Below are 26,469 nucleotides of genomic sequence, written 5' to 3'. Positions count from 1 at the left end.
AAATCAACAACATAGTTTTAATTTTAATTTTGTTATATTATCTCAAGATTTGTATGTTTTGAAGAAAAACAATATGTGAAAATTAAAGTTTGAATTTACTAGATGCCCTAGAAGAAAAGATTCAATTGTTTCTTAATTTTCTTCTAGATTATGGAACTAGTGTTGTATATTAGTCTTCCCCTCAAACCTTACAACTTACCAACACACACAAATATAATAAAAGATTATATTATATAAGATCTTTTCAAGTGCACTTTACTACAATCTCTTTATATAATAATAATAATAATAATAATAATAATAATAATAATAATAATAATAATAATAAATTCCATTACAGTCTTCGATCACAACCCGTGGGTAAGTGCCGATCTCAACCGGTAAAGTTATCTTTCCTTCGGGGTGAATGATATCGCCTGTGAAACCTGAAAGGGGGGTGCCGATCGGCATGAGTTCGATCGGGTCGAGCTTGAACTTTTGAAACACGTCCATGTAAAAGACGTTCACATTGTTGCCGGTGTCAATCATAACCCTCTGCACATCCGTGCCCATGATATCGATCGTGACCACCAACGCCTCGGCGTTGTAGTCGCCACCTTCAGGCATGTCATTCGGGGTTAAGGTACATTTAAGCTAACTATCAAAATATAAACTGAAGTGAAATCCTAATTAACATAGACGTGCGTGAAATATATATACAACTCAAAAAGAGTATTCTAACAACATATATATACAACTCAAAAAGAGTATTCTAACAACATATATATTTCATAATCTCCAAAGAATAGAGAAATGTATTTATAGTAGTCCAAACCCATGTGATTTTTCAATGTGGATAAAGCTAAGGCTTATTCATAACCTTTCCAAACTATATTTTCCCAACTTCATGCATTGGAGCACTTTGGAATCAATGCCTCATTACTCATTATCTGTTTTAAGTGTATAAATATATAAAGTTCATCTTCTTATATTGGAGAATCTAAATTCACTTTGACACAATCCAAATTGCCGAATTGGTAATGGAACTCCATTAAAATAAGGGAAAAGTGTCAAATTGGCCCCCTAAGTCGGCCGGATAGTGCAATTGGGTCCCCTAACTAAAAAAAAGCTCCATTCAGATACCCTAAACTTGTAAAATTGTTCAATTAAAGTCCAAAGTGACTTGTCCTAAGTCGGCCGGATAGTGCAATTGGGTCCCCTAACCGTTACTTTCATATCTAGTGTCTTTTTAATCTCCCCTATTGTGCATTTGTAGCCGTCCGATTCTTTAATCCTACGGATCTAAATAATCCACAGACCACACCTAAAGCCCTATCCTCACTTGAACTCTACCATATATATATATATATATATATATATATATATATATATATATACATATATATATATATATATATATATATATATATATATATATATATAACAGCCACCTAAACAGCTTTGTGCGTTTTAAAAAAGAATAGCGTTGTTTTTTTTTAATTTTATTTTTTATATATAATATATATTTTAATTAATTAAAAAACAAAAATAAAAGATATTTTAAAATGACACATGTCAACAGTGTGAAGCCTTAACCTGTTAAACAAGTCACTTTGGACTTAATTGAACAATTTTACAAGTTTAAGGGACTTGAATGAAACTTTTTTTAGTTAGGGGACCCAATTGCACTATTCTATCGACTTAGGGGGCTAATTTGACACTTTTCCTTTAAAATAATAATGCTTCAAAAGGACTACTTATATATCAATTTTCTAGCAGTATATTTTCTTTTATAGGATGCATGCATCTCTCGTATATGTTAAAGTGTTGACATTATCTATATATCTAAGTCGTTGTTAGGTATAAAGTGTAAATAAATTTTGATGATACAAAATGTAAAGGAAGATTAGCATTTAGACCTCAAAATTTTTTATTTTGTAGGCCTAAACAATGTGTTTTTGTCATTGAAATATTCGTTATATAATAAGCTAAAAGAGAGTTCAACACAGTATGTAGAAGTTTGCTACAAACTTCATGATAAGGTCATCAACAGCAGACCCTCTTTCCTCTTATGCTAATATAGCTTCAATATTAAGTCTAATACGTGTAATTAAGCAAAGCATCAAAATAACAATTAAAGTGAAATACAATCAAAGTGCAGTGCTTGGTATAATATAGCAAAAAAAATACAGATTGACAATTTTAAATTTTCAAAATACAAAATGAAATGAAATGAATCCAGAATATAGAAACTGAAATTAGAGTAGTTTTGAGTTGACAATCTAAAAGCATCTACAGTTCTACACAGTAGATATTTCTTAATTTTTTGTAGGTCACATGGTGAAGTGGATGAGAGAGAAAGTGGTGAGAGAATGAACCTTTATCTTTTGCAAATGAAGAGTTTTTCTGTTCCCAAGAAAAGAGAAATAAATGGAGAACAAGAGCTATTGTGCTCATTTCGAGCATAGCAAACGCCCAGCCCTGCAAGCACCGTTAGCGCCTTAAGGGGCTTTACTTTTTTTTTTTTTTTTTTTTAATATGTCATATTTCATTTTCTTCTTTTTTCATCTTTTTCTGTTTTTTTTTTTTTCTTCCACCTTCTCTCTCATAATCACATTTACAAAAACTCCTCAAAAACCACAAAAAAAAAATTTCACTACTATGAATGCTCGCAGAAGAAGAAGTGGGCTCAATAGTTGGAGTTTTTTTCAATTTTGAAATTATAAATTGGAACCGTGTGCATCTTGCATGGTGCACGGTTGCACAGCAGTTATGTTGTGCAACCGTGTGCACCATGCATGGTGCACACGATTGCAAAACGACGTCGTTTTGCCTAAAAACGCGCGTCCCATTTTTAAAAAAATCAGTTTCGGTTCTCCTCAACAACATTATTGTGGATATATAGTTATGAATTATTGTGGATATATAGTTCATTCATTGTGGATATTTGGTTCATTCATTGTGGATATTTAGTTCATTCATGCTGGATATTTAGTTCATTCATTCTGGATTTTGTGTTATTCATTCACTGTGGATATATAGTTCATTCATTGTGGATATTTGGTTCATTCATTCTGGATATTTAGTTCATTCATTCTGGATTTTGTGTTATTCATTCACTGTGGATATATAGTTATGAATTTGTGGATATATAGTTATAAACTTGTGGATATATAGTTATGAATTTGTGGATATATAATTCAAATTATGCACAAAAAAATGTTATTGCTGGGAATCGAACCTGATTTTTTTTTTTTAAGTGGGACGCGTGTTTTTAGTCAAAACGACATCATTTTTGCAACATATATAACCGTGTGCACCACACAGCATAATTTGCGTGCATGCAATAGGTATGGAATGAATGATCACTCGGCCAAAACATGTTACAACCATACACTTAGTAGACCTATATCAGAGTTCCCTAAATGGGAAATTAAAAGAGAAACAAGTGTCTTCAAATATGGTTGAGGCTGAAATAGTTATCACGTAGAGGTAAACAATGATATGATAATGCAAAACCTCTTACAATTGAAGATTTCTACCTAGATGGCCACAAATGGAATTTATGGCATATTTCTTATATTGATTTTTGTTAGATGACATCCTAGTTATCATTTTAAATAAATGGTTTCATGTCCCATTCATCTAATAGACCGCTTTGGAAATGAATTTTCGACATTGCCAAATCACACAATTTTGAATATTGAAAATGCTATATTAATCCACGCAGTAAGTCAAATCACAACTTACTTGGCATTATTAGAGATATAAAGATAAATGGTTTCCATATTAAAACCCAACATGATGATTGTAATGACTATCTTTGCATTGTCCCTACTAATTAAGGATGAAATTAAAACCATTCATGAAATGTTCAAAGCAATATATAGTTTTTGGATTATATTTGTCCATTAAAGCTTTTGATGCTTATATTGCTAAGTTTTGGAAATTAATAAACTCACTAAATTGGGCTTTGTCCTGCAAAGCTGGGATTTGATAAAACGATGAAAAGATGGTTTGGCTAATCTTGTAAGGAGGAATAACAAAAGCTATCATGTAAAGCTAAAGAATTTCCCAAAGAACCATTTGTGGAGCTAAGGCATTTCCTGAAGAAACATCAGGAGACCTAAAACGATGAAAAGATGCTATATATGCATATTGCATGCAGAACAAATATGGTTTTGATGAGAGTATTTTTGTGGTGAGATTTGTGTGAGAATATCCTCACACCAGATATCATGCATTCTCAAATGATTGGTTATAGGAGTTAAGTTTTTATGTCTCTCAAACACAATGTACACAATTTTCTCATTAAAATCTAGTCCAAACAAAGATTGGTTATAGCAAATGAAATGACTAACAATAATAGGGAAGCTGGAGGAGAGAATAGGAACTTTGATTTGTCTATGAAGTGTAACCAAACCGTGATCAAGAGTGAGATTCAATTGACTTGGTGATAGCTGACATTTAATCGGGAGGAAACATTTCTTAAGACCATTCATGTAACACTTGGTATTTTCTGGTATGATTTTAATTAGCTATCCTTGGTATGATTTAGTTCGTGGTTTGAGCTTCGTGGACGAAGCATTCTTTAAGAGTAGATTGTGATACTCGGTTTTTTTGCTATTATTATTTTGATAGTAATACCTTCAAAATTATTTTATTATATGATCCAAAATTGTACTAGTCTCTTATCAAATTAATTATATTATGTAGCCCAAAATTATTTTGAAAATATTTTACAAATATTATTTTAGAGATATTATAGTTTCCTAATCCAAGTTATCTTAAGAAAATTATATTGAGCCTAATATTTTCCTAATCCTAATATAACATGTGCATGGGTATGTTTTCCCTAATCATAATGTATATTATTATATAGATATTTTCCTAATCCTAGTAATCCTAAAATATATATTCCTAATCTCTCTATCTACAAATTCTAATAAGAGCCAATAATGTTAAGCCCGGAAAACAAAAAAAATGTTAGTAGTATTATTTCTTAAAATGAATGGTTCATATTATTTTGATTTTAGTATTTTTTTAATGATTTTCCTTATTTACCCACTATTATATTATTTTCTTCCCTTAAATAACCTAAATTCCATTAGTATAAACTTTAGTAACAGAATATTTCGTTAACTATTTATTATTTTTAACTTACTCATTAATTTCTATAAGAAAGGTCTTAGGTTCGAACCTCATCCCAATTAAAGTTGGCATAATTGTTAAACATATACAAATATACTACAAATATGTTAAAATATATTTTAAAAAATATATAATATATAATTTAACATAAACTTTGTTCAACTAATTAGTCCGGCGGCTAAATACATAACATTCAAAGTTAAGCATCAAAGATTATAAATCAAGAACTTTAAAAATCATTTGATTTTTATACATTTAAAAAAACAAACAAAATTAGGTTAAGTTTTTTTTTTTAATTAATTTTTTTGATTATTTAGATCAGAACAAAACTTAATATTTCAATTATACTTTCGCATTATTGGTATGGTTTTTAGGTCGTTATAGTATTTACCAGGACTATGTAGTCCAATGATACCCGGGTTGGATTTTCATTTTGAAGATTATGAGTTCGAGCCTCAGTGGAGGCGTTATTGGTTCTTTGTGTTTCAGTAGGTTGAAAAAGTATATGAACAGATACTACAATGTAATAGAGCCAGTAACTTTCAAAAAAAAAAAGGGGTCGTTATGGTAATAATATTTTTTGTATGTATTTTTATAATGGTACAATTGTACAATTTTTTTATCGGACAAAATTGTTCTTACATCATTGTCAGGCATGCGCGACCTAACTACAAAGTTGTTGATCACAAATACAATTACACCTGGACTCTACAACGGTGGGACCATTTTCTAACGAATTCACTATGTTGACAACCCACTGGCTCCAATTGAACAAGTTTACACATCAGAATTTTATCAATGCATGAAAAATTCTAAAGAAATTTGTAAGTTAATTTTTTACTATATTATTATAACAATATCTATTGTAACTATATATTTTGAATTAATTATTATCATCCTCTATTGACAGGAATTGTAACAATTGTCATTGACAAACTCTCAAAACAATTTGTCTCAACAACGAATGTAAATTAAAAAAAATCAATGATTTTATTATTGTTGATGAAAAGTATGTACGCCACTTTATTATTACTCTTATTAAATTAAATAAAGTAGCAGCTACAACAAAAAATAATACATATGCATTTAATTAATTTAGAATTAGATGTCTGTAATGCCTTTATTTAAAAAAAAAAAATTATTCGTTATAAAAAAATTAAAAAGAGATATAATATCATTAGTTATATTATCTTTATTTTCTACAATTCAAATATTCATTACTTTCAAATTTATTAATTTATTATATTCACTACATTGTCCATTGTCTTCTTTTTTACATTATCTTGTAATTAAATATCAAAATTATAATATAAAATATGTTGTATATATTTATTTACCAAATATTATATACAAGTATAATAAATATTAATATTTTGTTCAATACTTTCACATGATAACCTACGACACACATCTCACAATGCATGAAACATGTAGGGGAAACTACCACTACCAAATATCAATAGGTTCTTGTAAGATAAAGAGTTCATAGTGCAACTAAGATCACAGTCATATACACAGCAAGACAAATCTAAAGCTTCCTACACTATAATCTCATTGCACGATGTATATGCTGTGCAAATTATGCTGGTGGACACGGTTCCAAAACTGTTTATACTTATGAATATATAGTTCTATAATTATGAAAATAGAATTGTGAACATGTGTTTGTAAGATAAAGAGTTAATAGTACAACTAAGATCTTATCATGGTACTAGGACTATGTGATCTAATGGTACCTGGGTTGGACTTCCATTTGGAAGATTATTAGTTCAAGCCTCAGTGGAGGTGTTATTGGTTTTTTGTGTTTCAGTAGATCCTGTTTGGTAAATAGTTGTTTGGTATAATTATTTTTTTCAAAGACTTAATTAAAAAAGTTGCTTGGAGCAGCTTTTTAGATTTTAGCATTTTGGAGTTACAAAAAACTAATTAACTAAACACTTATATTAATTTTTTAATCAAGTCAAACAATTAATAGTTGTCAAATAAACCAAAATTGACTGATAGACTAACTATTTTACTAAACAGGCCATAGTTTTTAGTAAAAATTAACTTTATTACTATAATTATTTAACTTCTTAGATGGTATGAATTTAACTTTTTTTAGTTTTACAAATTACTTAATTAAGCGTTGATTAGCATTATTATCAGTTTAAAGGAACCAACCAGCAGTCCTGTTTGAGCAATATAAAGGTTTAATTTGTTTAAGATTTCTGATCATATCATCATCAACGCTAGCTAAACCACCATGTCCAACCTATACTTTGACTTCATCGTTCCCATACGAAAGCGCACGAAGCGTGCACGATCAGCTTCTAATCCATAGATCCGCCGGAATGGGGCTCCGCTGTCATCTCCGACTGCTTCTGCTTCATCGGAAAAGACACCATGCGGCCGGCAACAAACATCGGATGGATCGAAGGAGTTCAGAGAGTGCAGCCATTGTAAAGCTACGGAGACACCACAATGGCGTGAGGGGCCGAGCACCCTTTGCACCATATCAAATTTTAATTGTTATTAATTCGTGAATTACAATTAATTTAGTATGTGTTTGTTTGATTGACAACTTTTTAAAACACTATGTAATTTAATTACCCCTTCAATTTAAGAATAACATTCCATAATTAAAAAGAGCTATCATTTATGTGGGAGGTCTAAGGTTTGAACCTTAATGTTTGCGTAGATTGTATATATGGATATCCATTTTTCTTTGTTAAAAAAAAAAAACAAAAAACAAAAAAAACAAAAAAACTTATCATTTTATCTTATATTGGTAATTTGGATTTGTGTTTTTAAATTTTTGTTTTGATTTTTTGTTCATATTAGGGCTTTGAATATCATTATGTTAGGATCAATTGCCTTTGATTTTTTTTTTTTTTTTGTATTTTTAAAACTTTTATTCTCATAGGGTCAGAGCATCTTCAATAGATGGAGATTTTAGTTAGTTTTTGTAGAGGTTATTAGAAGAGAGAACATAGGAGAGGGAAGGGAAAGGTGAAAAAAATAATAATAACAGAACTAACGTGTCCAACTGGCGCGCAACAATGAGTCCCATAAAAAATCAAGTCTTGTCGGGAGAACTCAACATTCTCACTCTTTCACATGAATGTAAAAACTGTAAAAAATCATCCAAAATCCTCCTATTGGTAACTAAACTAAACATCAATATTAATAATTGGGACCCGATGTTGATTTCCGATTGAAATGTCAGCTCCTATTCATGACTTCAAACAGAAAACAAATAGATTCTAAAAATCATTTCAATTTTACCATATTAATTACCAAACATGCAAAATATTTTACCAAAATCTATTATCATTACTAAGTATTTATTTCTCATTCCTATTCTGATTCCCATATACCAACCAAAGACGCCCTAATTAAGCCCATAACATGGAAACGTGATTCTTGCATAAATACAAACAATCCCATGTTAGGTGTTTGACCATCTACATAGAAACCCATCCATTCCAAGTTTATCTATCCCAGCAATAATGAGCCAGTGACAGGGGCTAGATTCCAAGTACCAACAAAATACTAAAAGAGTAAAAGAATGTCATTTTTTTGGACGTGTTTCCTATACCTAGTCTCATGCAATTGTCTTGTCTTATATATGTGGACCATGTTTTAAATTTGTATATCAATAATCTATTGTTTTGATTCAACATCTCTTCCTCTCTTGCATGTTATGTGTCTGCACCATATAAAATATCAAGTTACATAAATGCACATGCAATAATTGAGGATATATATGTTAGGATAACATGTTCTATGAAAATAAACACACATCCAAAAGCTCATGTCAAATCATTAAAATCTATAATAAAATCAAATAATATCGGTGTATGTGCGCATGTGGTTAGTTCTTAATCAAATAATTCTTAAATTAAAAAAATCACATAATCAAATACAAAAAAAAAAAAAAAATAATAATAATAATAATAATAATAATAATTATTATTATTATTATTATTATTATTATACGTTATGTACATAATAAATGCTAAGGAATGTTTTTAGGAAAAATATAATATTTCATGCCATTGAAGTTGAAACTCAATGAAGATATTGAACTATAGGATTGGATCTTCTTGGGCCAACTCCCATTGCATGCCTCTCAGAGTGAACGCAGATTAGTGGGGTAAATCGAACTGTGAGACAAACGGGTAAAAACTCATAACATCTCGTGGTTTATACCAAAAAATAAAGATATTGAACTATAAGGATTGAATCTCCTTGTGGGATCGAGACGGGTCAGGTTTAGATATAAATGTAATACTTATGATAGAAAATGTAATACTAATCAAAGACAAATTGATGGTTATTATGGGAGAAAAATGTGATACTTTTGATGAAAAGTATAATTTTTAAATGCAAAATGTAATATTTAAGGATTGAAAAATTACTTATGATCGAGAAAAAGTGTCATATTAATCATTGATAAATGAATTGATTATTACTTATTAGGGAAAACGCAATACTTATGAGGAAAAGTATAATACTAATCATTCATAAATTGATTATTACTTATAGGGGAAAAAATACTTTTTTCCATTGAATTATATGATTATAGCATTTTTTTTTCTCCTGAATTATTCATGTATCTGTATTAGTCCCCCTAAATTATTCTAAAAGTGACGGTTTTTCTCCCTGATATATTAAATGAACATTTTTACCCTTAAAATAAATATTTCATTTATTTTTCTTCTCTAACAAATTATTGCTTATATGTAGGGATGACCACGGTTTGGTTTGAATCGAACCGAGCATTGTTGCAATCGAATCGGAAAGTTTCGGTTATGATTCAGAACCAGAACCCAATATATATGGGTTTTAGTTTATCAAAATCATGAACCAGCAGTTCAAAATATGAACAACTACTAACATTAGCTTAAAATTAGAATTATAATATTTGCAAATAGTGTATGTTTCTTTTCGCGATTTTAATAAATTAAAACCCAAATATCGGGTTCTGGTTCTAAATTGTAACTGGAACCTTTCGGTTTAGTTGCTATTAGAGCCGTCAAAACGGACTTTACCCGTCGGGTCGGCCCATCCCGCCCTCTACGTAGGTAGGGTGTGGGTTTCGAAAATAACAGCCCGCCAAGGAGTAAGCTTTTTTGGCCCGCCCCGCTTAGGCTCACGGGCTTGACGGGGCGGGCCTAGCGGGCAGCCCTATTTAAAAATATATATATATATATATATTTCGAAAAAATAAATTTACAAAAAATACTTCCTGAACTCCTTTTTGCTTGAAATCTTTTTTTGGAGAACCTACACTTATATATCTTGATATCCATAAAAAAATTGGGTTGAAAACATGTTCCAGTAATCACAGAAAATTCCGTTAAGTTCTTAGCAGTGTGTTGTCCAGAAAAATTATGTCTGACGCAGCTTAAAGGAAAAATTTGAGAAAATTACTTCTAGATTTGCTGAACTTCATATCTGAAAAAAAAAATTGTATCAAAATTCTTTACCAAATACTCTTAGAAAATTCCACAAAGAAAATTCCACAATCTATATAAAAAAATTCTGAATTTTCTGTCAATTCTAGTTTCTTTTATATATATATATATATATATATATATATATATATAATATTTTATAAAATCTAGCTATCACCTAATAAGTAATACGTAATAACCATAATCCTAGTTTAATGTTTTAAAATTTTAAACTATGAGCTTCATAAACAGATACTACATTGTAATAGAGCCAGTAGCATTCAAAAAATATATATATTATTTTATTTCATTTAACATATTCAAAAAAAAATCTATTATTATTGGGTTTTTTTTTTGAATAATTCGTTTTGTAGTTTTTTTTATGAAACCGACAAAATTATTATTTTCCATTTCGAGTGGGAAAAAAAAATAAAATTGCTGACACATGAACAAACATTGAGCAGTGCAGATGATGATGAGTGATCTGAACGAGCGGCGGAGATCTAGGCCGGGAAACCTAATATGTCTGCCAACAGGCAAACAATGCTTAATTATGAAGCGGTGATGATTTTACAAGAAAAAGAAAGAAAGCAAGCAAGCAAGCTAAGAATTATTGAAGATCGATGAGAAGCACACTTCACTAACATGTATGTGTGTCTCACGCCCTTTTCACTTCCATGCTCCCATCATTTACTTCGCTTCTAATTAACTACCACCGTTACGTTTTAATAACTACATACAATTAGCCCTCAAAATTTGGTGTAGTGTTTCGCTACCTGACTTATGTCATAACTGAAGATTGCAGTATAGAGATTCGAATCTCATTGAAAATATGAATAAAAAAAGATTCAAGATAATAAAATGTTTAAATTAAATCAGTTGTGCACACATAAAGACTAAGAAGACAATCTGACCGGTAAGCTGACTCGCAATTTACCTCTACCAGTAACTCTTAATATTAGTCCGGCAAATAACTAATAAGTGTATACATGTAGAGTTATATATATATATATATATATATATATATATATATATATATATATATATATACACTTCCGTTACTCTCTCTCTCTCTAATTAATATTGTTTGAAAACAATACATGATTTTATTATAGTATAACTAATATATTGACTAGGTAATTAATATATTTCTTGACCAAGAAAAATGAAATTTCTTACCCCAGACATCCCGGTTCAACATAATGGTGGAAGAATAAATTACGATGACTTTGGTGCTACAAAAAATCCAACACATTAAGTATCGTAACTCTTACAATCTATCATTCAAGTACCAACTGAACTGCTCATGTGAGTACTACTGTACTAGATAATATATTTTTATAACTTTGTCATTATAGTTGTTTTACTACAAGAATTGAAAATATTAAAATATCTACAAATTTACAGATTAAATACCATAACTTTTTTAAATTTCAAAATACTTACAACTTAAAAAACCCTGCAATTTTTATTAATTTACATATTCGCCAATTTCTTATGACGAGAGTATTGCATGGAATTTGTTGTCTTTTGTTTTTATTGTACAAGATAAAAGAAAAACTAATTTTAAATATAAAATCATGAAAATTTAAAATTTTAATTTTGATATTCTTTTCTTCTTTGGCCTTATCTTAATTATGTATAAACCAGCATTAGGAATATCCAGCTATGTCGTTTGTTTGGATAGTTTTGTTTAAAATGGCGCGAAATATACTAATACGACGACGTAGAGGCGTAGAAACGTATCTGACGTAGCAAACGAAATTAACGGCTTTTACTAACAAACTTCCTCTTTACAGTTCCCTCCCCAGTCCACGCTTTAAAAGGGTAAGAGAGACAGAAGAAAAAGTCCGACACCTCACACCAAAGATCACCGCCCACCGCCGTGACATGCCGCCGGAGATCCCACCGGCGCCGCCACCTCATTCCTAACTCCTCCGTCAAATTTATTCTTAGGCTATTTCAGATATATATAGAGAGAGAGAGAGAGAAGATGTCGATGACGAGAAAGCAGAACCAGAACCAAGCACGTGACTTGAAGCACCGAGTGCTCACGTGCCTCCACAAGCTCTCGGACCGGGACACGCATTCCGCGGCGGCGATTGAGCTCGAGGCCATTGCTAAAGCCCTTTCAAGTGAAACTATTCCGCCGTTCCTCTCCTCCATAGCCGCCACTGATTCCTCCGATAAGTCTCCGGTCCGGAAGGAATGCCTGCGCCTTATTTCCATCCTCTCCGAAAACCACGGCAACTTGCTGTCTCCTTACCTCTCGAAGCTTCTCAGTGCTGTTATCCGCCGCCTCCGCGACCACGACTCCGCCGTCCGCTCCGCCTGCGTCACCGCCTCCGCCTCAATCTCCTTGCACGTAACCAAGACGCCGTTCTCCTTCATCATGAAGCCGTTCCTCGAGGCGCTGTTCACCGAACAGGAAATGAACTCTCAGATCGGCGCCGCGCTGTGCTTGGCGGCGGCGATCGAGGCCGCGCCCGATCCGGATGTGGTGAGCTTGCGGAAACAGATTCCGAGGTTCGAGAAGCTGTTGAAATCCGAGAGCTTCAAGGCTAAGGCGGCGCTGCTTACGCTGATTGGCAGCGTAATCGCTGTTGGAGCCGCATCGAATCAGCAAGTTGTGAGGAATTTAGTGCCGCGTTTGATTGAATTCGTGAGCAGTGAGGATTGGGCGGCGAGGAAGGCTAGTGCCGAGACTCTGCTAAGGCTTGGAGTTGCAGAAAGAGAAACATTATCCGAGTTTAAGGCCTCTTGCTTAAAGACCTTTGAGGCCAAACTATTCGATAAGGTTTTGCATTCATTAATTCAGTTTTTTATCTTTTCATGAATGATTAATGAAATGTCTGATTGATTCTGCAGGTGAAGACTGTGAGAGAAACAATAAGCCAAATGCTGGAAGCGTGGAAGGAGATTCCTGATTTATCAGATGATGTTTCGCTTCCACCTGAATCAGATTCATCATCTAGAGGTATCATGTCATGGATGAATAATCATTTTACTCTGCAAATGTATTTGCCATTCCCTTTTCCGTTGGTTACTTTTCTTGAACATGTGTTGTTTATTACTATTTAGATGATATATTAGAGTGCATATGATTGAAAGAGGGGAAAGTTATTCTCTTTCCGAGTGACTGAGAATTTATCAAATTTATTCAATTATGTATTTATGCTTTTTAGACCAGGTTAAAATCTCTTAGAAATATATTAAATTTGTCTCTCTTACCATTACTACAAAGGATAAGAAGTAACATGGTTTAAATTCTGCATCTTTGTTGAAAATGTTGTTGTATAATCAATCATATGTGCTTTATTGATGGTGCAGAGAATGGTAGTGATACACCTGGATCCAGGAGCTCTGGTACTCCCAATGTTGGGAGAAGAAACCTCCATAAAAGCAAGACAAATGCACTAGGCAGCTCTTCTGCTGCTACAGAAATCGGGAAGAAAGCAACTCCAGCAATATTCCGCAAACTTGATCACAAGAAGCCTTCTGAATTGAAGATTGAAGTCCCTAATTCACAGGATTCTTCTGGGGATGATCTGAAGTGTAAAAATGGGAAAGGTGATGAGGAGAAAGAAGGATTCACAAAACCAGAAACAAAACGCCTCCTTTTTGGAAAGAGTGCTTCTGGGTGTCGCGTGGTTCCATGTCAAGATGAGAGATCAGATTCTAATGTTGTGATGAATGAAAGTGGGGATCTCTGTAAGAACCAAAAAGAACGTGATAATGATTTGTCTGAGATTCGGAAGCAACTCGTTCAAATTGAAAATCAGCAGTCCAATTTGCTACAAGTCCTCCAGGTAACTTGATATATGTTGTCTTTGAATTGTTACCATGTATCTTTCAGAATGCATTTCTTTATACCGAGTTTTTCATTGATGCAGAAATTCATTGGGACTTGTCAGAGCGGGATGCGTTCTTTAGAGACACGGGTTCATGGTCTGGAGTTGAGCTTAGATGAGATATCATATGAGTTGGCTGTGTCAACTGGAAGAATAATGTCAAATAGGGACTCAGCAGCCATGTGTTGCAAGCTACCAGGTGCAGAATTTTTGAGTTCAAAACTGTGGAGGAGGAGGAGTTCAACTTCACAATTCCCTGCTTCTGGTGGAACCCCATTCGTGGCTTCGGCTCACAATAAAGCTAGCCCTGGTTTTATTGTGAACCCATTGGCTGAAACCAATCATTACTCTCAGTCCCAGCAGGGAATTTCTCATGTTCCCTACAATGGAGTATCAAGAAATCTTCCCATGACAAGGTATTTCAGTTTTCCATACCTAACTTACATTTCTTTAAGGTTTTAATTTCCAGTAGAACTAGACATTCACTGCTGAAACGAAATAGGATAGCTTAGACCAAAAGGTATTGGCTCAAGTCAAAAGAGATTTGAGTCGCTTAAACATGAGTTGTGGTTATTAACAGTTCAATAGGTGACGCTTAACACTAAGGTATAACTAGTAACAAAGGTGCAACTTTTTAAGTGTTGGGCTTGGCCCTTCAATTCGGAGGCCTCCGTCCAACAATCCTCTAGCCAGACTTTGCCTACTCCGCCTAACAATAGGCAAAAGGATGGCTTAGAACAGTTCTGTTGTGGAATATTATATGATGAAAAGCTTCAATTATAAGATGAAACACTTGATAGCACACTCCAAATTGGGTTAGCTTCTTCACTGACATAGTGTAAATTAAAAGAGCTAAGGCAGTCTCAATGCAACTGCAAGACTGTATTTCAAAGAATATTTTTAATTAGTACACAGAAGAGCAGAACCTGAGTTCCACATATCAACCCTTTGCTTCATTTATGTTTTCAGGCTAAGAAGAATGGAACAAGGATAGATTGCTGGAAGACTAGAATGAATACTGAGGCATATACTTATCATGCATTTACATATTTTTTTTGCCAGTGTTTGTCGTTGTGCCAAATCCAACTCCAACCAATCCAGATTTTCAGAGTTAGTGGTTAGATATATTTGATCCAATTCCACATTTAGTTAGATGGAAATTTGTATAGGATTATAGGAAAAGTCATTTTTGTCATCTTTCTCCCCTTTGGGGTTCCATGATCAGACTTTAAGATATATGTTTTCTATACGTGTTAGTGAAATTGTGCTTTTGGACCTTTTGCACAGTACCTGATTAATGGTAATGGCATCTTCAATAGTGAGGATTTTGGTGTGATTTTTGAAGAGTTTTGGTAGGTGTGATTAGGAAAGAGAAAATAAAAAAGGGAGAAAAAAAACAAAACAAAACAAAAGCTGAATTTTAAAAATAAAAAAAAAATAAAAAATAAAAAAAAGTTACTAATTAACGTGCTAGGCTGGGCACAGGTTGGTCTTCACGAAGCTGGCCTGCAATTCTTTCTTTCATCAGCTGGGCCCCACCAACGGACAAAATCTCCATTTTAACAGAAGCAAATCAGTCATTCTCTCTCTTATTTCTCTTTCATTCATGGTGACAACTTTTTCTAAAATACCGTGAACAATCTTCCTAATGGAGATGCTCTAACATTGTTGGAGGTGGACCCCATGAGCTTGTCATCTGTGCAAATCCTGTGTTGCGTAGTGCAATAACAACCCAAGGAAATTCCACGTAATATATTTCTGCTGTTCGAGTTCATCATTTAAATTATATTGGGAAATACTATAGAGTGAATCTATAATGGTGCCTATTACATCCTTTACAACTCAAAAAGCTTTAAGAGATTGTTTTTTTTTTTATATGTACTTTAGTTGTATATAGTGTATATCAATTAATATCTTAAATTTTTCAATAAACTAGTGCAATTCCCGAGCAATGCTTGAATATATGTATAATTAAATTAATTTATTATGAATATTATATTATGATAATATAAATAATATTGAATGTAAATATGTATATCTTTTTTTCTTGATTATACATAGAGAAATTTTTTTTAGTAAAGTGATAGTGTTAATTGTAATATGTTGACAAGTTTGAATAGTTTTCATTGTGTGAAATTTTTTTTTGATGAGTAAAGAGATGCTACACCTCGGGACTATCTGATTCTACGGGAAGTCGCACCACCAGCATCATGAGAAAGAAAATCAGCCAAACTCTCTGGGGGCTGTTGAAGACACAGGTGCCCCATCCTTTGTTTTGACTGGAGTTTGCCAAGAAATCTGCACATTTATTTCCTTCCCCATGAAATATGAGAGAATGTGATTCCTTCAAACCTTGTTGTCATGCTTATGTAGTCCTCCATCAACATGAGCCAGATATCCTCCCTTTCTTTATCAATCAGGCTCGCTCCTATCATTTTATGGAAAAATAACAGACACAAAAAGGTTTTAAAAATTGAACAAAAATAGGCAAAATTCATTTGGCAAACAAATTTTTTGTAAAAAAAAATAATTTTTAAATTCATTTTTTTCCGAGACATGCAAACCCCATTTGTCAGGTCATTTTTTTTCCTTTTTTTTGTTATCCATTTCTACTGAATCTCATCTTTTAATCCTAGCAGGTGGAAGAAGCCTATTTCATACTAGGGAGCATTACCCTGTGCAACCGTGTCCACCATGCAAGGTGCACACGAAATTGAATCCATAATTTCTATACTATAAATTCATAATTTATAAACTGTGAATTCATAATTTCTATGCTATAGATTCATAATTTCTAAATTGTATAGTTATCAAATTATGAACATATAATTCATTGTGAATACAAAGTTCAACAATTGAGAATATGAACATTGAAAATAATGAACATAAAATTTTGTAATTGTAAATATAGAGTTCAATAATTATGAATTTATAATATAAAAATTATAGATCTATAGTATAAAAATTATGAATCTAATTCCGTGTGCACCATGCATGGTGCACACGGTTGCACAACATAATTTTCCGTCCTAGTCCACCCATTATAGCACATGGACTTGGGCCGGGTCAGACCAGACCTGGACTGGACTTGGGGCTAACTAGTCCGTTGAACACCTCTCTTGTCAGTTGTTAATATGTTGATCCAGAGCTTTTGATTGATTGATTGATGCTCTGAACAGAAATGAATATGATTTTTCGCAATCATGGCTATAAATTAACTGTCCAAATAAGCTGCTAAAAATGTGAGGCAACAGAAATGTTTTTGCAACTGCTAATACGAAAAAATGTTCATACAAAAAGACAGTTTGTCGAAACACTCAGAATGTCTAACCAAAACCAACTGAGAATACTATCACTTGGTAGGCCGTATAAGCCAATGCAATTTCCAACTTCTGAGTGCAGAAAATTCCTGTAAATTAGACATTGAACAACAGTGGATTAGTGATCACCACTTAGTATCAATGAAAACTTTGTAGCCATTACAAGAACAAAGGGATAAGTGAGCTTACATATCTTGTTGAAGGCTACAATATCGCAGCTCTGAACATACTCATTCACAGGTTCAACAGTGAGATAACTCTCAATAAGTTCATCCACCGACACAAGGTCATCCACAATGGTGAGCATGATTTGTAATTTCTTAATACCATATCCAACGGGAACAAGTTTAGCTGCAAAAACCAATCAACAGTTAAGAATCTAGTTAGACTACCAAGCAATAATCTTTATCGAAAGATTAATCTGCAGTTTGAATGTTAAGCACACTAGAAGAATGAATCCTTGAAAAGTGCTTTTAGAATTCAATATGCGTTGAGCAAAGTGGAATGCAATAACTATGATTCAAGAATACAGACGAGAAGAGGAACATACATGCTCCCCAAAGTAATCCTTCCATTGTAACACTTCGAACAGCTTCCTCAAGCTTTTTCATATCAGTCTCATCATCCCATGGCTTCACATCCATAAGAACTGAGGACTTTCCAGCTAAGATAAAATAAAAAGCCCAGGTAAGGTAATTTAAATAAACAGGGTCAACCAGACATTTTATTATATCCATTAGTATTTCTAAAATAATAATAATCATTGAATATAAAGGGAGAAACTAACACTCTTTCTTCTTGCTTGAAGCCTTCACAGCTGCAGCACGCTCTTCAGCAGCCTTCTTTTCCTCTTCAGTCTCCTCACCAAACAAGTCAACATCATCATCGTCGTCGTCATCAGCCGCTGAGGCCTGTAGTGGTGTTTCATTATGAAATAAAAACGTTATAAATGGCTTCAGAAAGCTAAAAGTAGGAAAAACAAGCATAACCAAACCATAACTCAAACAAAATAGGCAAAGATACTAAAATATCAACAATTACAGCAACAGACTTGAAATGCCAATAAGCAACGAAAAACTATTAACTGGGTTACCTTTGTGTCAGCAGCAGGGGGTGTTGCCACACCCGCAGGGATAGGTGCAAAACCTTCAACGATCACACCACAACCTTCTCCAGATACACCACTAATGAAAATAAATTGTAATATCAGAGAATTATACATACACCCAAAAATGAAGTAAACAGAGGGTGGATTCCTAGCATGATGTTACACAATTTGAAACTCAATTCACAGAAACTAAGGTAAAAGATGTTTTAAGTAGTTAGAACTCACGAAATCCTCAAAAGTGCATCAATGTGTTTGTACCACCGGGAAGCATTCACATATTCAGATGATGGGAGCTTGGAAAGTGATGAGTAAACTGTAATGTCATCCTTGGAAGCTTGATACCTGAGAAAGGAATAATAAGATGAATGAAAATTAAGATGGGAAACCATTAAAAGCAACAGCAGATAGTGACCCACCCAGTGATGTAACTACGCGTCAGGAGGTACTCATCAAGCTTCTTGACGCCGGCATCTGAGCTTAGGTTGTAGAATGCGACAGCCATTTCCAGATAATAATGTGAAAATTTCCTGTGAACACAGAAAAGAGGATCCAATCCGTTCATTGACACGAACTCTTAAAAAGCCTTGACAGCATGACTATATATTCAGCTCAAATCGGAGTTCCAAATTCCAATTTCAAAAATTCTTAAGACTGCCATACATGCATTTTATCAAACATCTAAAAATAACGATGATAATTGACATAGCTTTCTTCCTTCCATTTACTTTTCCTTTCCATCATTGAACAGATTTACAAACATTTACCAATCCCTATGAAATTAGTATAATGTTTAGACGTAAGCATAATAAAGCATTCGATTAGGCAGAGAGGTACCTTGATGCTTAGGGTTCTTCAAGCAACTCGGTGGCTTGGGAGAGAAGTGGAGTGCAGTGTTGAAGGGGCTGAGAACGCGAGAGGATGAAGTGCGGCAGAAATGAGAGAAATAATGTAGGTTTTAGGGTTTCAGTTTATATAATAGGGTCATCTGGTAATTATATAAAGGAAAAATTGTATTTTTGGTACTGTATTATATCCAAATTCTGACTCGATCCCTCATATATGATCATATCCATTTTTTACCCCTCATTTATGAGATAAGTAGCGATTTTTGTCTCTGAGGTTAGATTTCCGTATCAACCTGACATAAAATCTAAAAATCTCATATTATTAGAGGGATAAAGTGAGAAAATCACATCTTATTCTCCTTATATTAAAATCACATTCGCAACATTAGTTTTTACTTGTTAGCCTTCTATTTTAAGGTTTTCAACTTCAAAAGCATTTCAATAAGTATAATAATTTTAATATGACTTGTTATGAACCTGAATCTCGTATAAGGGACTTGAAACTCAGCACACACAAGGGAACACTTGATCACTGTCTTCGGACGTGTGAAATATATTATCCTAAAAGTTTCTAATTTTCTTTAATCTTTACTAAGCAGCAAGGGTAATCAAACTAAAATTTTTGAGATAAAAGATATCAAATTTGGTATATCTTGTATCTCAAAAGTTATTGTTTGATTACCATTGTTGCTTATTAAGAGCATCCACAATGGTTGAATTTTTTTGTAATTTTTGATGAGTTTTTGTAAGTGTGATTAGGAAAAATAATATGGGAGGGGAGAGAAAAAAAAAAACAAAAAAAAACAAAACAAAATTGTTTATGAAATAATAATAATAATAATAATAATAATAATAATAATAATAATAATAATAATAATAAACAAACTATCAGGCGCGCTAGTCAGTGCGCCTGAAGCGTCACCGGCCCGTGTTGGCATTTGCTGTGCGCCAAACAGGGGCGGAGCCAGGATTGAATAGTGCAGGGGGGCAACTACGATTGAAATACTAAATCAAATACATTGATATCCAGTTAACATATTTTAATATAATCATTACATTACAAATTTAATAAAGTTTAGAATAAATAATTTATAATTGAATCTATATTAAATTATTCTGTAATATGCTTTTCAATGCACATTGCTTTGTACGGTTGAAAAAATGAAAAAATTCACGAATGTTTTAAAAAGACTATTGATTATTTATTGAAAAATACCATCTTCACAACATAACATAATAGCAATTATTTTCTTAAATACATATACTACACAATTTTTACATTATTATGCATGTTAAATTAAATACAACATTTATCACGTAACCACAAATCTGCATAATTAACCAAACAAATGCACCTTCATATCCATTATTTAGAATAAAACAAAACCACTATTTAAAATAAACAATAGAATATGAAACAAAAATTAACCAAACATGTAGTTAGCTAGAAACAAAAACAAAACAAAAAAAACAAAAACAAAAACAAAAACAAAAACCGAAATTAACTTGAAAAATATGCATAAATTTTAATGACAAATTATCTTGTTATAGCGTATATACTGCATATATGTATGGTTCTAGAGAGAGAAACTAGTAGATAGGTTAAATGAGGTTTAATAATTTGAATGTGAGTCAACAATATATATAGTGAATACATAATTTGAAATTGGAGACAACAACAAAATTTTAATATTCTATATAATATTTTTTTAAAAAAATTAATATTATATTTAATATTTAAAAAAAAATTGGGGGGGGAGGGGGGGGGGGGGGGCCAAGGCCCTCTTGGCATACCTTTGCCTCCGCCCCTGGCACCAAACACACACAGTCTTCAAATTTTTTCCAGTTTGGCCCACCATGTTACTGTTCCAAGCACAATCTGCCATCGGGGTTCATGTCTGAGAGAGTAGCCCGGAGTGTTGGTAACCATGTGGGGGAATTTGAGCAAGCTGATAAGAGAAATTTTGATGGAGGAGAGCGGTCTTTTATGTGCGTTCGAACAAGGATAAATGTTACACGGCCTTTGAAGCCAAAGATGGAAATGAAGAAGCCGGGAGGAGAATGGTTTTGGCTTGAGCTACGTTATGAACGTCTACCCTCGTTCTGTTTCGAGTGTGGTGTCATTGGGCATTCCGATAAGTTTTGTCCGGTGAGCGCTGATAAACCTCTGGTGAGTAGGGAGAAGCCGTTTGGGGTGTGGATGAGAACTGGCGGCCGGAAGAGTTTAGCGGCGCCGGTTAACCAGTGGCTGGTTTTAGATGATGAGGCGGCGACGGGTAATCCGGTGGGGGTGAACATGGCCAGCGTAACGGTAGGAATTGATGGGGAGTTAATGCAGGGGGGAAATGGTGAGGCCACCGTTACAGGGAAATGAGGAAGCAATAAGGGCGGTAGTGAGAGAGGGTGTGAAAGGGGGAAGTGGGACTGTGGGAGTGAGGTGTGAGCTGGACATAAATGGGGCATTAAATGGGGGAGAGGATAGTGAGGGAGTGATTGTAACAGAAGTTAAACGTCGTAGGAGGGAGCTAAATGAGGAGGGATTATTAAACAATTGGGCTAGTCCAATGGTTTATGAGCAGCAAGACTCTTTATCTTGTGAGGTGGGCCCTGGAAGTCGGGCCCACCCGGCCCAATGAATATCTTAAGCTGGAATTGCCGTGGGCTGGGAAATCCATTGGCAATTCAATTCTTGTTGGGCTTGGTTCATCAAAAGAAGCCTGATATTATTTTCCTATGTGAGACTTTGTGTAATGCCAGATGTTTAGAGACAATGCGTGTGGCGTTGAAATTTGATAGCTGTTTCGGTGTTGATGCGGACAAACGAAGTGGGGGGCTGGCGTTGCTATGGAATGCCGGTGTGGATATGGAGGTGCGGGGATACTCGAATCATTATATAGATAGCGAAGTGAAGGGCGATGGGGGCGTCTCTTCGTGGCGGTTCACGGGGTTCTACGGCGCTGCTGATCGGAGTAAACGGCGAGAATGTTGGAATCTTCTAAGGTATCTATCTTCTATAAATACTCTTCCTTGGGTCTTGATGGGGGATTGCAATGATCTCTTATGGAGTGGTGAGAAGGAGGGTAGAGTACCACACCCTAGATGGCTGATGCGGGGTTTTGGGGAGGCAATTCGGGAGAGTGGGCTTTCGAATTTTGGGTTTGAAGGTTGTCAATTCACCTGGGAGAAGGGGCGGGGGACGAGTGAATGGGTGAGGGAGAAACTGGATCGCATTCTGGTCTCGGGGACGTGGCGTGATAATTTCCCGAAGGCTAAAGCTTGGTCTTTGGAGGGCACAACGAGCGACCATTTACCAATTTTCCTGGCAATGGAAGCAGTTCATATGGAAACTTTTAAGCGTCGGCCTCGGTTTGAAAATAGCTGGGGAAGAGATCCGGGGTGTAGGGAAGTGGTGAAGCGAGAGTGGTCTCGGTTGGGGGAGTGTGATATTGGGGTGCGCCTGAGTGAGTGTGGAAGAGGCGTGTGGACTTGGGGAAGAAATCAGAATAGGGGGGAGGTGGAGAGTATACGATTCTGCCAAGGGGAAATGGGGAGGTTAAGGGGGAAAGGGGACAATGAGAGTGTTCGCAAATTTGGGGAGTGTCAAAGGAAGTATATGGCAGCGCTACGAAATCAGAGTGATAGGTGGAGACAGAGAGCGAAAGAGATGTGGTATAAGGGAGGGGATAGTAATTCCAGATTCTTTCACCATTCGGTTAACAGAAGGCGTAGGAGAAACCGGATTCGGGGGCTGCGGGATGTGAATGGGGATTTTACGGAGGATGAGCAGAGGATGGGTGATATAATGGTGGATTATTTTGCCAACCTTTTCTCGTCGGCCGAAGGGGAGGCAGGGCCGGTTTTGGAGTGTGTGGATAGTAGAATAAATGGGGATCAAAATGCCATGTTAATACGGGAAGTTACTGTCGAGGAGGTCAAGGACGCGCTGTTTGCGATGCACCCGGATAAATCCCCAGGCCCGGATGGACTGTCACCGGCTTTCTTCCAGACCTACTGGGACATTGTTGGTCCTGAGGTAGTCTCTTTTTGCCGTCTTTTTATGTTTACTGGGATGCTCCCAGACCATATAAATGACACGCACATTGTTTTAATCCCGAAATGCAAATCCCCTGAGTCAATGTCTGATTTCTGTCCTATCTCGTTATGTAATGTGGTGTACCGCATAGTTGCGAAAGTGTTGGCTAATAGGCTGCGTGTGTTGTTGAACTCCATTATAGATCCTGCCCAGAGTGCCTTTGTTCCAGGGAGGTCTATAGTGGATAATGTTTTAATTGCCTTTGAGTCTGCACATTGCTTGAAACGTCAACCAGGGAACCGGGGTGGTTATGGGGCGTTAAATGTGGATATGAGCAAAGCCTATGATAGGGTGGAGTGGGGTTTTCTGTGTAAAGCTATGTCAAAAATGGGGTTCACTGATCATTGGGTTAGGTTGATGAGGGAGTGTATCTCTACTGTGCGTTACTCGGTGTTGGTGGAGGGGAAGGAGTGGGGTCCGGTGGTACCTGGGAGGGGTTTACGGCAAGGGGATCCGTTATCACCTTGTCTGTTTATCCTTGTGGCGGAGTGTCTGAGTGCTATGTTGAGGGTACGTGAGGGGGAAGGGGTTTTGCACGAGTTGAGGGTGGCAAGGGGAGCTCTAACTATTTCACACCTTTTTTTCGCTGATGACTGCCTTTTCTTCTTTCGGGCAAATAATTTTGAGGCTGAGATTATTCGTGATGTGTTGAGGGAGTATGGGCGGGCAAGTGGGCAAGAAGTAAATCTGGGGAAGACGTCAATGGTGTTTGGCAGGAATGTGCATTGGGAGGATAAGGAGGCTGTTTGTGATACCTTAGGGGTGCATGAACAGCAGGGTCATGGGAAGTATTTGGGGCTGCCGGGTTATATTGGGAAGAGAAAGAGGGATATTTTGGGGTTTATACGGGATAAAGTGAGAGCGAGGGTTATGCAGTGGGGGAACAGGTTTCTATCTAGGGGCGGAAGGGAGGTTCTCTTGAAAACAGTCCTTCAGAGTATTCCAAACTATGCAATGAATGTTTTCCTTCTCCCTATGGGTTTGAGTGAAGAAATTGAGAGACTTATGAATTCTTTTTGGTGGGGATGTGAGAGACGGGAACGAGGGGGAATAAGGTGGAGTCGATGGGGTGATTTGTGTGTACCAAAAAAGTTTGGAGGGATGGGCTTTCGGAGAGTGCGAGAGATGAATCTTGCTATGCTAGGTAAGCAGGGGTGGAACTTTATGACTAAACCCGATGCCTTGGTATCAAGAGTTTTTAAAGCAAGATATTTTCCCAAGTGTTCTTTCCTAGATGCAAAGAAAGGGTCTAATTCGTCTTTCGTGTGGTCTAGCATTCGGGAAACACAGAATATGCTGCAGCGAGGGGTTCGATGGAGGATTGGGGATGGTGAGCGAACTAGAGTGTGAGGGGGATCCTTGGCTACCCGATACAAATAACCCTTATATTACCACTCCGGCTCAAGAGTATTTAGGCAACCCAAATGTTAGCTCTCTCTTTTGTGTTAATTCAAAATCTTGGGACGTGGGGGTTTTAAGAGATATTTTTTGTGAGAGGGATGTGAACCAAATCTTGAGTGTTCCTATTCCTTATGGGATGAGGCGGGATGTACTGTTTTGGAGTGGGGATGATAAGGGGGTGTACTCGGTAGGGAGTGGGTACAGGTTGGCTGTGGGGGGTGAGGTAAATGGGGAGGGGGTGGTTTGGAGAGGGATGTGGAATTTGAGAGTGCCACCAAAAGTTAAGTGCTTCTTTTGGAATCTTTGCACTAAGCGCCTACCTACAAAGGATGCTCTTTTAATTAAACATGTACCTTGTGATCCTGTGTGTGTAATGTGTGGAAAGGCAAATGAGAGTGTTGTTCATCTTTTTATCAACTGCGAATATGCTCATAAATGTTGGCTCATGCTCAATGCCAATTGGATTCTATCTTATGTTGATTCTATTAATGTTTGGCTTGAGGAGATGTGGACCATTCCTTCAGCTGAGATGCGGGAGAAATTAATGATGGTGGCGTGGGCGATTTGGGGAGCCCGGAATGCAAATGTTTGGAGGCAGAAACACTCGGACCCAGGTGATGTTGTTCGACAAGCACTACTATATGCTGAAAATTGGAGGCAGGCTCGTGAGAATGGGGAGGTACATGCATGCTATCCAGCGCTTGATCATCACGAGACACAAAATGCGGATTTGGGTTATGGGGAGATAAGGGTCAATATAGATGTCACAATGGATCAAAGGGGTCGCCGCATGGGCTTTGGATGGACCGTTTTTGATTGGGATGGTGCAGTGCTGGAGATGGTTTTGTTCGCCAAAGAGGGTCTGTATAGGGTGCATGAAGTTGAGGCCATGGGAGCTAGGGAGGCACTTAGCTGGATCAAAGGGAAAGGGTGGCCGAGAGTCATCCTAGAAACGGATGCCCAGGTTATCACACGAGCAGTCACGGGAGGGGTCGATTTATCACCTTTTGGGGCCATTATTGAAGAAATTCGTGACTTGCTAGATCAAATGCCGATGCTTAAATTTCGGTATGTGAGCCGGAAGGCTAACACAGTAGCAGATTTTATTGCAAAGAAAGCGCTTGGCCATACGGGGGAGGAAAGAGTTGAATATTTTGATTATATCCCGCGGTTTTTAGCTGGTCCGTTATGTAAAAGCAATACTTATTATTAATGAAAAGTTTGGTTATCTTTCAAAAAAAAAAAAATGTTACTGTTCCAAGAACCTAAACATTGCAAAT

General features: G+C 35.5%; 4 protein-coding genes across 5 annotated transcripts in view; 2 read left to right on the top strand and 2 right to left on the bottom strand.

The window, feature by feature from the left end:
* LOC109191093 (serine/threonine-protein kinase ATM-like) overlaps window positions 1-606 on the bottom strand; it is a 22,669-nt gene extending 22,063 nt beyond the window's left edge. The window contains exon 1 of the mRNA XM_019341664.1: window positions 339-606. Within this exon, the coding sequence (XP_019197209.1) occupies window positions 339-606 (268 nt within the window). The remainder of the gene's footprint in view (window positions 1-338) is intronic.
* An 11,710-nt stretch (window positions 607-12,316) lies between these two features.
* On the top strand, window positions 12,317-15,794 carry LOC109191180 (microtubule-associated protein TORTIFOLIA1-like). 2 transcript variants are annotated; one of them, XM_019341767.1, is made up of 6 exons: window positions 12,317-12,517; window positions 12,550-13,368; window positions 13,440-13,548; window positions 13,902-14,380; window positions 14,465-14,838; window positions 15,392-15,794. In XM_019341767.1, exons 2-6 carry the CDS (start codon window positions 12,565-12,567, stop codon window positions 15,414-15,416), a joined length of 1,791 nt encoding a protein of 596 aa, XP_019197312.1. In that variant the 5' UTR covers window positions 12,317-12,517; window positions 12,550-12,564; the 3' UTR covers window positions 15,417-15,794. The 2 variants fall into 2 exon arrangements, with proteins under 2 accessions (XP_019197312.1, XP_019197311.1); XM_019341766.1 differs by having other exon boundaries at window positions 12,317-13,368.
* A 1,819-nt stretch (window positions 15,795-17,613) lies between these two features.
* Window positions 17,614-19,798, bottom strand: LOC109191181 (elongation factor 1-delta-like). The gene is made up of 8 exons (XM_019341768.1): window positions 19,685-19,798; window positions 19,267-19,377; window positions 19,076-19,192; window positions 18,836-18,926; window positions 18,530-18,653; window positions 18,293-18,406; window positions 17,932-18,093; window positions 17,614-17,831 (listed from the first exon to the last, which is right to left on the bottom strand). Coding segments are annotated over exons 2-8 (696 nt in total). The 5' UTR covers window positions 19,353-19,377; window positions 19,685-19,798; the 3' UTR covers window positions 17,614-17,829.
* Window positions 19,799-22,465: 2,667 nt separating this feature from the next.
* LOC109191092 lies at window positions 22,466-26,402 on the top strand. The gene is made up of 2 exons (XM_019341663.1): window positions 22,466-24,973; window positions 25,023-26,402. Exons 1-2 carry the CDS (start codon window positions 22,466-22,468, stop codon window positions 26,400-26,402), a joined length of 3,888 nt encoding a protein of 1,295 aa, XP_019197208.1.
* The last annotated feature ends 67 nt before the right edge of the window (window positions 26,403-26,469 follow it).

This window comes from Ipomoea nil, unplaced genomic scaffold, assembly GCF_001879475.1.
Source record: "Ipomoea nil cultivar Tokyo-kokei standard unplaced genomic scaffold, Asagao_1.1 scaffold1617, whole genome shotgun sequence".
Classification (NCBI taxonomy): Eukaryota; Viridiplantae; Streptophyta; class Magnoliopsida; order Solanales; family Convolvulaceae; genus Ipomoea; species Ipomoea nil.
The sequence above is the reverse complement of the archived record's forward strand: the minus strand, read 5'-3'. Positions and strand labels throughout refer to the sequence as shown.